Here is a 12,770-nt window from a genome sequence, read left to right on the forward strand (position 1 = left end):
GCTTGTATACACTTTTGTAGCCCTACGGTACCACACACCCAGTGCCACACCCAGTCCCCAGTGCAAGACGTGTGCAGGAAAAGAGGGAGGCTGTTGCAACAAGCACCAAAATAGAGAAGGAAATAGGGGAAGGCAGAAAGCAGGCAGCCTCTTGGGTGCTTTTGCACAAAAAGATTTCACCCACCAAACCCCCAGAAAAAGCTAGGGGCAGAAGTGTAGTGCTTGCGTAGCCTTAAGGGTACCCCACACCCAGTCAGTGCTGGTGCAAAGAGCATGCAAAAAAGGGGGAGGCAAAACTGCTGTTGAATAAAGCATCCAGAAAAAGCAAGATGAAGCCAAAATTGTGAAGGGGAGGCAGCAGGGTGCTTTTGCAAGGACAGATTTCACCCACCAAACTCCCAAACACCCAGAAAAAGCGAGGGGAAGAAGTGTGTGAAGCCCTTTGGGAGGACTCTCCTGGGCATTTCTTGTCCTAAAATGCCACCTGGCAGTAAAGTAGTACTGAAAGGGCAGGAGTGTAAAATTGTTCTGAAGTGACCCCCTAGCGCATTTTACTAGTTATAACATAATAAGCCATTGTGTGGTAAATCACATCCATGTTATTTATTTAGCTGCTTTAAACTAAGAAAGAAAAATTAAACCAGGAACATTGTTACCAACTAAATGCCAAGTATGTGTATAAGGGCCCAAAGTGCTCGAGGCAGCCTCTCTTTGAAGGGTCCAAGAGCCAGGAAGAGGAGTGGGCTGGCAGGCCTGTGTCAGTCCCTCGCTTTGCATTTGGGTTCCTTGGCTGGTTTGCTGCAGAGCCAGAGTCCTTGCTTGGTGCAGGTGGAGCTGGCAATATTATTGCCATTCATGTAAGCACAGAGTCCTTGGCCCAGTATGGGAAACCTGCAACAGCAACAAATTCAGTCAGCAGAAGCAGTGGGACAGCAGGGACTGGTGGTGAGACTCTGGCCCTTCAGACCCTTCTACCCCATTGAAGGATGGTGCACGGGAGCCACAAAGTGACGCAGCAGGAGCACACGGTGTTTGCTGCCCCTGAAAGGTTGTAACGTGGCCATGTCAGGCACACACCAACAGGACTCTGACTCAAGCACACACACCAGAGCCCGCCTAGTGCCTGGCCAAGGCAGGCCCGTGGTTTCCCTTGGGGCACCGTGCACATACCATATACACAGCTCCCTGGCACTGCCCTTCAACAGCTCAGATGAGCCCAGGGTGTCTGAGTTTAGATCCCACAAAAACCTGCAGCAGAACCAGGAATCCAGCCCAGGCTCTGTGCCGCAAAGACCACCTCTTCCAGCCTCTGGGCTACAGCTCGGACACAACTCACAGGTCTAAAAGGGACTCACCAGCGAGTGAAGTTGGTGCCATCAGCCCATTGCCAGGGCTGGCCTGGGTCCCTCCGGAGGCCAATCCAGTAGTCTGAGTGGCCTTTATAGCGCATTAGAAAGGCCTGTGTCAGAAAAACAAACAGAGCAGACAGACATTACACAACTAAGCCACTGGCCTCTGACAGTCCGTGCTGATTCTCTGAGCGGGTACTCGACAGATGGTTCAGCCTGGGCCCATTCTGCACTGAGAAGTGTCACTGTCTCTCGCGGTCCTAGCCCGCGCTCCCCCAGGAGGGCAGTGCAGGCCTGCTCCCCCCATCCACCTGGCTCATACCACAGGAACACTTCTTGGCACAAGGACTTGGCATGTTGGCTCAGAAGGGTTTTTGCAACACAGACATGTTTCCCTAGGAGCATCTTCACAGAGAGGAACACCACTTTCCTTGCAATGTTTCAGTTTTCCCCTGGGGAACTGTTCTGCTGTGTGTCAGCTCAGCACTAGCCCATGTGCAGCATCTGATCGGCTGTGCAGCCTCGTGGATGTGGTAGTTCTGGTGCCTCCTGTCCACAGACCCTCCTATGGGCCAGGCTCCCCGCCCAGGCTGTGTCTTAGTGATGCACGAGGGTTTCCCTATTGGCTGAGGCACCACTGAGCACCATGGGGGCACGGCCCGACCACGGGAGCACATAGGAGAGAGCAAAGCAAAGAGGAACCAACGCCCCTGCCATCAGGAGGCACCAGGGCAGCCATTCAGTGCTGAAGCAAAGTGATCTGTCATGGCTGGACACAGCCAAGCACTTTGCCCTGGGAACATCCAAGAAAGGAAAAAAATAATAATTCCGAATGAAGAGAAATTCCTGCATTTTTAGAGGCATTTTGGAGCATGTCAGGGTGAACTGGCAGATGTGGCATTTCAGCTTCCTGCCCTGGGAAGGCAGTGGCAGAACATGGGATCTCCATCACATGGAGCACACTGCTTCCTCTCAGCCCGGCTATCCTTTGAGTGCTGGCCTCAGGCCTCAGCTCTTTCCCACCCCGTCACATGCCTGCACTGTCTGCAGCTGTCAAGGTTTTACTGCCGAGCTCACTGAATTTGTTACTTCCTTCAAGCTCCGGCTCCTCGCATCAGGCAGTTAGTTATGAAATAACTCCAGGTCTATTAAAAATATATGAAAAAAGTTATTAAAAAAATTCCCCAAACCCAAGTGATTTCAGCCAATGCCAAGATTCTGGGGGACCAAACTCCTCATGTTCAAGATTGGCAACACTGATCCCACCTTCTAGAAAGGATGGGAAGCAGCTGGATTCCCCCAGCTGGGAGATCCCTAGAGAGAGGGTCAGTACAGCAGCCCTACCTCTCTCCTGCCATCATGTGTAAGGCAAGGGCACAGGGGAGTGTGCCTGGAGCAGTGCAGAGCACCCCCGTTTCCCCAGCGCTGGGTGGAAGGTGCTGCACACTAGAGCTGCCCCAGGGGCCAACTGAGTTGGGCACAAAACAACCTTTGCCAACCGTCCCGGGCAAGGCCTGCTGAGCGGTGCCACCCAGGACTTGCGCCTCTCACCATTTCCTTCTCATTGTCAATCCTGGCCAGTGAGGCACCGAGAGAGGAGCAGCTGCTCTGGCTGGAGTCCCAGCTCCCCTTGGCCTCGGAGAAATAGTAACATCTCCCCAGGTAGCCAATCCAGTCAGCAGGACAGGACAGCACGGGGATGGCAGGAGCAGCTGGATGTTGTTCAGGCCTCTTTGCTGGGGACAGAAAAAGAACAGGGTGAGATATTTGCCCTTCTGTAACCAGGAAACAAGCCCTCAGTGGTGACATAGTACAGACCCCCCCTCTGAACACCGACACGCTGCACTACGAGTCCCTGGGCTCATTCCTGGGAGGCCTCCCTCCCTCGCCAACCCACAGGGCTAGCACTGCCTGTAGCTCCCAAGGGGACAGCCTCGAATCGAGACCCATGTTTTCAACCCCTCCCTCCTCGGCAGGAGCTGCAGTCTGGTGCCTGCACGCGAGGTGCCCGACTGAACCTGCACATCTGCTCAGAGGGTCCTGTGCCTGTGTCAGCTCCATGGGGGCAGAGAACAAGGGCACGGTGCGGGGCTGGCACAGAGCTTCTCTCCAAACACCTCACTGCAGGGACCCCCAAGAGGATCAAACAACCGGTCACATCAACCGGCCACCGCGGGATGCTGCAACTGCCCTGTACCTGCAGGAGCAGCATCCTGCCTCAGGCTGGTCAGCAAGCTTTAAGAACAAGGGCTGACATCATGTCCCTCACTTGGGCAATGCTTCTGAGCAAGCGTCTGGCTGTTTCTCCTGGCCACCACTATGTGTGCAGATCCCCTCAGGGCTCCAGGAGTCCCCTCTCCACAAAACATGGCCAGTCTCCAGGCTTTGTAGGCCAGATAAAAATCACTCTGCACGCTGGATGCAGCCTGCAGGCCTCGGACTACCAACCCACACTCTACAACATCCAGGTGTAGCACACACCGTGCAACCACAGCTCCGGCTTCTCCAGCCTTCCTGGATGCAGGATGGAGTTTAGTGAGTTTATGGAAGGGAGGAGATGACACAGCCACCAAGGGCCCAGTGACCCCCACTACTGCATCTAAACTCTAGCTCGGGTGTCCGTATTTCCCCAGGTCTCAAAACGGGACAACCTGCCAATGCCAGATCTGACTCCTGAGGCAGAGATAAGTTGTGGGAATGAAGGGCAGAGGAAAAAGCATCTGTGTGACAGACACAGGCCTGAATTAGAGGGGTCAGTGCAGGCTCTTCACTCACCCAAGTGTGCAAGGAGGGGAATTGCAAGACAGAGATTGAGAGCCACACTCAGAATCAGCAAGCGATACATCCATGGCGAGACCGTGGCCAGGCAGCCTGAAAGAAAAATAACCAGGAACTGTGCGTGATGTCTCTGCACCAGAAGGAGAGTGGACTTAATTATACTGGGAGAAGGAACAGCAGGACCCCGAAGGCAAAGGTAGGGGCACTTATGGGAGGGACACGTGAAATTCTGATAGAAAACATTTAAAAGAATTAAAATAATGTCAAATGGAAAAGCAATCACACCACTGTCCTTAACAGCAGAAATCTTTGGTTCCTAGTTTTCAACAACTGTCCCTGCTCCCTTACAAGCAATTAGTCAAAGAGCAGTTGCAGCGGGATACGGTAAGGATGGGACATCTGGGAACAACTCCAGAGGCCAACTCCTTCACTGGACCCAGCCTCAGCTGATTTTAGTTCTGTGCATGAAGCAGCCACTACCAGAGGAGGTGGAGGCCTGAGCTCGGCTCCTGGTCCTGACACCTGGGCAGGGGGAAAGCAGAACATCACAGGACAGGACTGTACCTTGAGGAGACTTTGTGCTTCTCTCTCCACCCTGCAAAGGGATGGTCACGTGAGTCTGTCCTTTTCCTTTCTGAGAGTCTTCCTGGAAATATGTAGGCTCAGCCTTGGCACAGGATCCATTCTCCCTCTTTTTTTCCACTGCAGAAGGCATCAAATCCCAGTATGGGGGCATGGTGACCTGATGCACCCTGAGGACTCAGCTCGAGCTAATGCACCTGGGCCTGGTAGTATGGGCAGAGCCCTTGCAAGACAATTTCAAAGCCCCTGACACAACTGTGGCTCAGGCACAGCTCAGCTATGTGGGGTGATTCGAGAAAATACTTTTCAAATACAATTTGTACTTGTGTTTTACACAGCCATGCACACCCACTGAGCTGTGTCTGGGCTGAAGTTGAATGAATGGCTTCAGAACTCTCCAGGGCACTGCTTGGAGCTCCAGAGCTGACAGGGTCTTGGCAAATGCTGCCACTGCCTGAACCCGGCTGGCTGCAGCAACTTCACCCCGTTCTCTTCTGCCGCAGTCCCCTGGCTGGTCTGTATCAGAGGAGTTACCTGTGGGGAGAGACAGCACATGTACTCAGGGTCACTGCACCTGATCTTCAGGTAGGTGGTTTCATTGCCTGTTAGGGCACTTCATGGAGCAGCAGGGGCACCCCTCCCAGCTACATGCCCCTGCTGCCAAAACACCAGTGAGGATAGAGCAGAGCCCCAGACCACACCTGGCCCAGCCCCACCTGAAGGCAGCCAGGATTACCAACCCCATGGCAGGCAGGGATGGCCCTGGGGGCACACAGACATAACCCTGCTGCTCCTGCACCCATGTGACAACCTTTAGGTGGATGCATCTACACATGCAGTAAGTGCACAAGAATAAACTACAGAGCTTACTGCTCCAGAGTTTTTGGCTCCTGCGTGTGCTGTTTGAACATGTGCCTGGGAGTAATTAACCCCAGAGCCCTCAGCTCTACAGTTTATTCATGTGCAGCAAGTGGAGCCCAGTTACAGCAACCCCACCTGGGAGAGGCTCCAGAGGAGGCGGGTGCAGCCTGCCAGCCTGAGGCTGCCCAACCTGGTTTCACACGCTGCAGAGTGGCTGCCTGAGGCACGGGGGTGCTTCACTGTGGGGCTAGCCTGTAGGTAACTCCTGCACTGAAGCTCCCTTGTGCCCCATCCAGCTGGGTCAGCATCTACATGTGTGCTGCCGCCGCTCACAAGAAGCCTCTGCAGCAGGACAGTGCTTGTAACTACACATACTATCCTGCTGTGGGGTTTTCAGCTTCCTGCACCCTCAAAGGGGTGAACATGTAGATGCCGAGACATTTACTGCAGAGCTAATTAATCAGTTCCACAGTAAAGGTGCCCAGTGGTGTTTATTTCCATACCCCCATTGGTATGCAAGGTCAGGTTATGGGGTACTGCATCTCTTATCTTTATATCCGCACTGGTACACATGGGGCAAAGGAGGGAACAACTCTTTTCAGCTTTGTTGGGACTGATATCATTACATGTTTTAACTGCTTTTAACAGTTTGAGGACAAGCGGCACTGGCCCTGCTTTCCAAGAGTGTGACGTTCATACGGGTACAGATGAATGGGAAATTTGGGTCAAAGTTGCCAAAGGCCACCACACACCATGACTTGTGTGGAAATCTGGGGAGGGGGGACCCTCAGCTCAGGGATCACAGGAAGGGGAAAGGGCAAGTCCTGTGTGTGGTGTTTTATTTCACCATTCAGCCACGAAGAGATAAAAGTTGTTAATGGGCAAATCTCTCCAGTGGGTTCAGGCTGAGCCTGTTGCCCATGGAAGTCCTGAGGCTACTGGTAGGTCAGGGAGGAGCCTGGACCTGCTGGCCTGAAAGAGCTGAGAACTGCGAGGCTGGTGGAGATCTGAACATGGGCGACTGGGGCCTCTCGAGTCAGGGGGGTCATGTGCCCCCCCCCCCCCCAACCAGTCAGACCGGGGGAGGGGCGGGCCTTGGTGGCTGATCACACTGACTGGACGGCGGGGGGCCATGTTCCCCGTGGCCCATCTCACTTCTCCAGACAGCAGCTGCGCTGCTTCCCGAACTCCTGCGGCCACTTCTGGAAGTGACACAGCTGCTGCTGCTGGCGGCCCTGCTCCCTGGCGGGTGCTCCTGCCTCTCCCCCGCCCGCAGCTAAAGAGGGAGCGCAGCCTGACACGGGGTGCACCAGCGCTCCCAGAGGGTGCACGTGCACCCCCATGCGACTCCTACCATCGCCACTGGGTCTGAAACAGCTGGACTGCTTCTGCAAGCAGAGGAGGAGCAGCCCCCAGCAAGGGCAAAGGCAAGCAGAGGCTGAGCAGGGATCCCGAGCGGGGAGCAGCAGCGGAGCAGTACGGCCCCTCTGCCCCTCGCACAGAGCAGCGCGGACAGCCGTGGCAGAGCGCGCCCATGGCAGCAGCGAGGCAGAGGAAGCCTTGGGCGAGCCGCTGCACCGGCTCCGACTGCTCTGGTCCCCTGCCTCGACCCAGCACCCCTTAGCCGTCACTTAGTCACGGAGGGTCCTACAGCCCGGGGCAGCGGGGCCGGGAGAGGCGTGCGGAGCTCACGGCTCGTCCACGCCCTGCCGGAGGCAGCACCAGCCCTGCCCAAACAGCCCTGCCCTGAGCTCCGCACCAGGCAGCACCAGCCCTTTCCACGTCCCCCGTCCCCCGCCTCACCCGCGTGCGCTGCCGCCCGGGGAAAGCTGCAGCAGTGCGGGAGCTGTGCCGGCGGAGGCTCGGTGCCGCCCGCGCCTCGGCGCTGCAGGGCGGCGGGCAGGGCCGGCCCGGGACTCCCTGCCCCGCCGGCGGCGAGAAGCGGGGCTGGCACCGGCCGGGAGGCGGAGAAGCGCCGGCAGACGCGGCCCCGGAGCTGCCTCGGCGGCGGCGCTGGAGCCACCGCCCGGCCCGGCCCGGCCCGGCCCGGCCGCTCCCGCGGGTTCCCGGACCCGGACCCACCCGGACTGGGACCCGGACCCTGCCCTGACCCCGCGCCCGCTCACCTGCCCGCCCCGCTCCGCCAGCGAGCACCGACGGGAGCTGACCTCGGCTCGGCGCTTGCCCGGGTGTCCGCTGCTCAGCCCCGCGCGCCGGGAGAAGCCGGGACGCAGGCGGAGCCACCCATGATATAAGGGGGCGAGAGAAACTGAAAGCCAGAGCCCCAGGACGCGGCGGGGCGCGGCTTGTTCCGTGTTTCTTTTTAAATTTGACAAATCCCCCAACCCGAACCGCCCGCGGCCAGCCCGCACACACGCAGCCCGGGCCCCGAGCCCGCTCAGCTGCCCGCTCCGCTCCGCTCCGCCCGCGGGCACCGACGGGGCTCGGCACAACCCGGCTCGGCTCGGCTCTGGCCCGGGTGTCCGCGGCTCAGCCCCGCGCGCTGGGAGAGGCCGGGGCGCAGGCGGAGGCGCCCCAAGATATAAGGGGGGATGAGCCGAGAGTTGCTTCAGACTTAAACCACTTCCCCACAGCCCCGGACAAAGCGCTTGTTCGTTGTTTCTGTTTATTTTTCAGTGTGACAAATCCCCCAACCCGAACCGCCCGCGGCCAGCCCGCACACGCAGCCCGGGTGAACGGGGTTTATCTCGATGACGTTAATTAATCTTTAAACGTGGGGCCGGGAACAAGGAGCGGTTTATTCCCGGCTCCACAACTGAAGGCCGGGCAATGACTGGGAGGGGCTGAAGAGACACATTTTTGTCAGACAGGAGCAGTGAGTACAACGTGCCACCAGTGCCAAGCACCGAGTCCTGAATAAGAGCTGAGTTTGGACCGGGGTTAACAGACAAAATCCTTTTCGGGTTCCCCCAAAACACACGTCCCCACCCCCGGGGCACTGTCCTGACGAGGCCTGGGCAGGCCCCTGCCCGACCCGAAGCTGGGCCCACAGACCGGGCAAAGTAGGTGGCACGTGGTGGGTTGACAGTGGAAAACCAAGGCTCAGGTTGGGCACCGCTCTGTGCAACCTTCATCCAAGGAGCCTCCAGGTAAGGTGAGGTGTAAGGGGGGGGGAATCTGGGGTGAGGGTAGGGCCAACCCTGAAGCTTTCTCTACCAAGCCTTAATGCCACAGCCTAGGAACATCCTTTGCTTTTTATTTCACTTGTGTCATGACTCAGCTCAGTCAGGGTTTCCGATTTTTTAGATTTCCCCATATGTTTAAATAACCCTATGAGCTTTCCCACTGAATTCAGCAATCATTATTCATGTTTATCATGACGCTATAGCAGTGGTGGTTCTCAGTAATGGATCTAGCACAGATCCAATTTTTGCCATTTGAAGTAATCTAAAAACGTCACTTAAATTACAGATGGGTGATTTTAGAGAGCTTTAAAATGGCAGAAGCAGCATTTATTAAAGCTGGTTATATGTGTCTTCAATGTAAGGCAAAGTGGTAGTGCATGTCAGACTACCTCGTTGGCCTTTATCACATGTGTATTTAATCACAGCCAGATTAAGTGGTAATTACTAATTTCTACCATCAGATGTAGTAGCCAGCTCTAGAATCTGGTCTGTACATGGTTCAAATCATTCAGCTTTCTTTGTGCAAATGAACAAATATAAACCAATTTTTTTTTTTTAAATAATAATCTCGTCTGTGTAGGCCTTATTTAAGGGGAACCTGGTGGCCGAACTCCCCAGCCCCATCCATGCACCACAGCGCTGGTAGCCAAGCCAGTGCTGCAAGCTCTGCTCTGCACCGTGGGCAGGGGTAGCTGTCCCTTGGCTCCCCTAAACCCGCCAGCCCTCCCCACCCCGACATCCCTCTGCTCCCCTGCAGTGGGAGGCAGCCCCCAGTGGTGCACAGAAGCCACCACCGCTGTCACCCTGCCCCCCACCTGCCCCTGCAGCAGGACAGACAGGAGTGGAGAAGGAGGGGCAGGTCCCAGGAAGGCCTGAGATTTGGGGAAAGCAGCTGGACTCCACAGAGAAGCCACTGCATGTGTCATTGCTCTCCCCATATGCTCTGTGCTGTTGTTTCTCACTCCTCTTCCTGCCTGTCCCATCGCCACTTGACAGTGTGATGTCCAACTGCAGAGCCAAGGCCCCTTCTTGCTCCCAGCTCCCACCCACAGCCACCCTGCCCGGCCCCACACCCACTGAGGAGCCCTTGCACACACAAAGACCTGGGCTTGCTTCACCACTCAGGGTCCTGGTGCCCTCTCAGGGACATCACAAGGGAGGCTGCTGACGACTCAGAGACCCTTCTGCTTGCCCAAAGTCCTGCGGAAATGCCAGCCAAGAAACACCTTACTGCACCCACAAGGCAAGTGTGCATGGGAGCGGTGTGCCACTACATACAGGTGGGGAAAGTGAGACAGGGAGGGCTGAGGTGACTGCCTCAAGGACACCCAGGACACCGCAGCCAGGATCAGGCCCCATTCCTGCAGCCCACATTGACCTGCCTCAGCATGAAGCCTGCCTGCTGGCGCTGCTGTGCAGGAGGTGGCCTTGCTCTAACAACTCTTTTCCCACCACATGCTGTCGCAGGCAGCGCCACATTCAGCCTGAATTTGAATAGTTTGACCAGTATTTTCTCCCTACGGCTCTCTGCTCTGCTGGACCTTGAGGGGATGGGAAGCTCTGCCCTGGCCCCACGCCTCGCTCACCTGCCCGTTCTGCTCTGCCCTGTGGAAACCAAGGGGGCCCGGCCCGGCCATGGAGCTGGGGCTCAGCTCGGCTCAGGGCAACCGCACGTGGGACCCGCACTCAGGAAACAGAAGGCAGCACCAGTTTTACAGCCAGAGGGAATGAAAGTAGCTTTGGCTCTAGTCAGGCGGGCCAGTCCTTCCACAGACAGAAGAGTTGCTTAGAGTTTTGTACTATTTAAAAGCAGCTCCCAGTAGCTTTGATCCATCTGGTGCAGCCACTGGAAATCCTTGCAGTGGTCCACAATATTATTTTTGGCTGTGGGTTTGGCTTGATTTAGTTTGTTTTTGGTCCCCTGCATCCATTTGCTCCATTGGTGTCACAGCTGACAAAATGGATCTGGTGTGTCAAAATGGCCTTACTCCCAAACTTTTGTAGGGCTTAATTCCCCACTACACACAATTTTAAATTCCTAGCTGTATGACCTGTGCAGAATATGTTTGCAAAACTTGTAGCTGCTTACTTAATTTAAGCCTTTTAGAAAACTTGGTTGCAATGCAGTGCCTTGTAGAAATGAACACTGACAGATTTTCCTATTACAAAGGGACTTTCCTAACTTCTGCTTTGTATGTCATTTCCAGTATTCAAAAATCCACCTCTGTTCTGCAGCCACCACATGGTCTCCTACCTGCCAACATTGCTGCTTACTCATACCTGTCCAACGCCTCAGATGGTCCAGCTTCCTCATTAACTTCTGCAGCTGCATCCCAAAATCAGCCCTTCTACACTACAGACCCCTCTTCAAGCCCTTCCCATCCTGGATCCAGCCAACTGCTCCCAGGAAAAGGCAGCCAAAACCCCACATACTTTTCCCTCCCCTTTAGTCCCCTTGAGGTCTCCCCCTGATCATAAAATTAGTGATCTAGATGTGCTGAGAGGCTCCACGGCACTGGATGCCAATCAGACATGTACTGGGGCAAGAAGTGCCTTGGGAAGATGCTCCTGGACAGAAGGAGTGGGGAGGGAACCTGAGGTGCAGGAAGGGGATGGACTTACTCAAGGTCACCTGGCAGGTCAGTGCAGGGCAAGGAAAAAGACCCAGGTTAGCCAGCCCAGCGCGCAGGCCGGTGAACACTGGCAGTGTCCTTCCTGGAGCACAGGCCCCGGACTCCCCTGTCTGCTCTGTGCTCCCACACTTCATCCATCCCGTCCTGGATCTCAAGCCACAATTCAAGTCTCAGGTCCCTGCCCTGCTCCCCATTCCCTCTCCTCACAGGGTGGGATGGATGGACAGCTGACCCAGAAGCTCACTTTTGGGGAGTTGGGGGGAGGGTGAAAAAATACATGCAGATGTGTGACTACACCAGCAGTGACAACCAGAAGATGCCACCCCCTGAGCCCAGGTGTCACAGTTGCCCTGGGCTCCTGTCTGTTGTTACACCTCTGGGGATGGAGTGAGCAGATGCTGCCTCAGCACCACTCCTGCCCTCTCTGCCACTGCAGCTGCCTTCTGCACCCCCAGATCCAAAGCAGAGCTGGAGATGAGTGCAACTGGAGGTGGACACTGGGCATCCAAGAGCAGCCTCACAGGGGTTGTTGTACCTGCCCTGGCTGGGAACAGCTGTTTGGGAGGGTCTCAGGGCAGGGATGCTGGGAGGCACAAAGCCTGAGCAAGAGGCTGACAACTGGGGCACGGGGATGAATCCTGTTCCTAATAAAGATAAAGCTGTTCACCTCCCCAGCAGTTTCTGCTGAACGCTGACTCGAGGACAGAGTCCCAGGGGCACGGAGCTCTGAGTAAGTACCCCGTCCCAGGAACCCAGTGGCCAAGGGTAAACACTATAGTGGATGGGCAGCACTAGGACCCTCCTGCCACCCCTCCTCATCTCTGCAGCAGCAGCACAGGGAGGATAACCACTTTTCTGGCATGGGGTAGTACCCGCAGAGGTAATGCATAGTTACCCTCCCACATTCAGTTCCCCTGGGAAGATCTTTGCTTTATGCCCACTTTATGGAAATGGGAGACTCCTCCCTAGCTTGGTCCTGCGGCAGTATTGCTGAGGGCAAATGAAACTTGGGGACATCCAAACTTCAAGCCTCTGGCCTTGGGCCTGCATGTAGGATACCTACCAAATGCTTTGGAAACATCTGGAGCCCCAGGTGGGGTGGAGGATGTTTGCCAGTACAGGCAACCCCTGCTTCGTGCTCTTAATTGGCTTTGGAAAAACTGAGCGCTAAGCGAAACAGCATTAAGTGAAACCCATTTCTCCATAGGATTTAATGTAAAAACAGAATTGGTTCTACACAACCTGCCAGCCCAGACCCCATGCTCCTGCCAGCCCTGGCCCTGGGCCCCAGCCGGGACTCCACAGTCATGCCACCAGTTGCCCTCCCCACCCCTGCCACCGCTCCTCCCTGCTGGCTCCAGCACCATGTGCAGGACCAGACCCCACTTTCTTGCTGCCTGACCCTGGGCCCCTGCTTCACT

At 56.0% G+C, this 12,770-nt stretch overlaps 1 protein-coding gene across 2 annotated transcripts; it reads right to left on the minus strand.

Annotated features, from left to right (window-relative positions):
• Positions 1–576: 576 nt before the first annotated feature.
• LOC102572851 (C-type lectin domain family 2 member D) lies at positions 577–7,958 on the minus strand. 2 transcript variants are annotated; one of them, XM_059717778.1, is made up of 6 exons: positions 7,739–7,958; positions 4,692–5,243; positions 4,125–4,220; positions 2,901–3,085; positions 1,356–1,459; positions 577–891 (listed from the first exon to the last, which is right to left on the minus strand). In XM_059717778.1, the coding sequence occupies exons 2-6, from the start codon at positions 4,861–4,863 to the stop codon at positions 759–761; spliced, it is 690 nt and encodes a 229-aa protein (XP_059573761.1). In that variant the 5' UTR covers positions 4,864–5,243; positions 7,739–7,958; the 3' UTR covers positions 577–758. The 2 variants fall into 2 exon arrangements, with proteins under 2 accessions (XP_059573761.1, XP_059573760.1); XM_059717777.1 differs by having other exon boundaries at positions 7,697–7,958.
• Between the last annotated feature and the right edge of the window lie 4,812 nt (positions 7,959–12,770).

The sequence above is a fragment of the Alligator mississippiensis genome, chromosome 15, assembly GCF_030867095.1.
Source record: "Alligator mississippiensis isolate rAllMis1 chromosome 15, rAllMis1, whole genome shotgun sequence".
Taxonomy (NCBI): domain Eukaryota; kingdom Metazoa; phylum Chordata; order Crocodylia; family Alligatoridae; genus Alligator; species Alligator mississippiensis.

What these genes read in the sequence shown, in the direction of transcription:
- LOC102572851 (XM_059717778.1), bottom strand. Translation starts at nt 4,863, where the DNA reads ATGCCCCCATACTGGGATTTGATGCCTTCTGCAGTGGAAAAAAAGAGG. An exon ending in TCCCCTCCTTGCACACTTGG is followed by an intron (nt 3,086 to 4,124) that starts GTGAGTGAAGAG and finishes TTCTGTCCCCAG; the next exon opens with CAAAGAGGCCTGAACAACAT. An exon ending in TTGACAATGAGAAGGAAATG is followed by an intron (nt 1,460 to 2,900) that starts GTGAGAGGCGCA and finishes TTTCTGACACAG; the next exon opens with GCCTTTCTAATGCGCTATAA.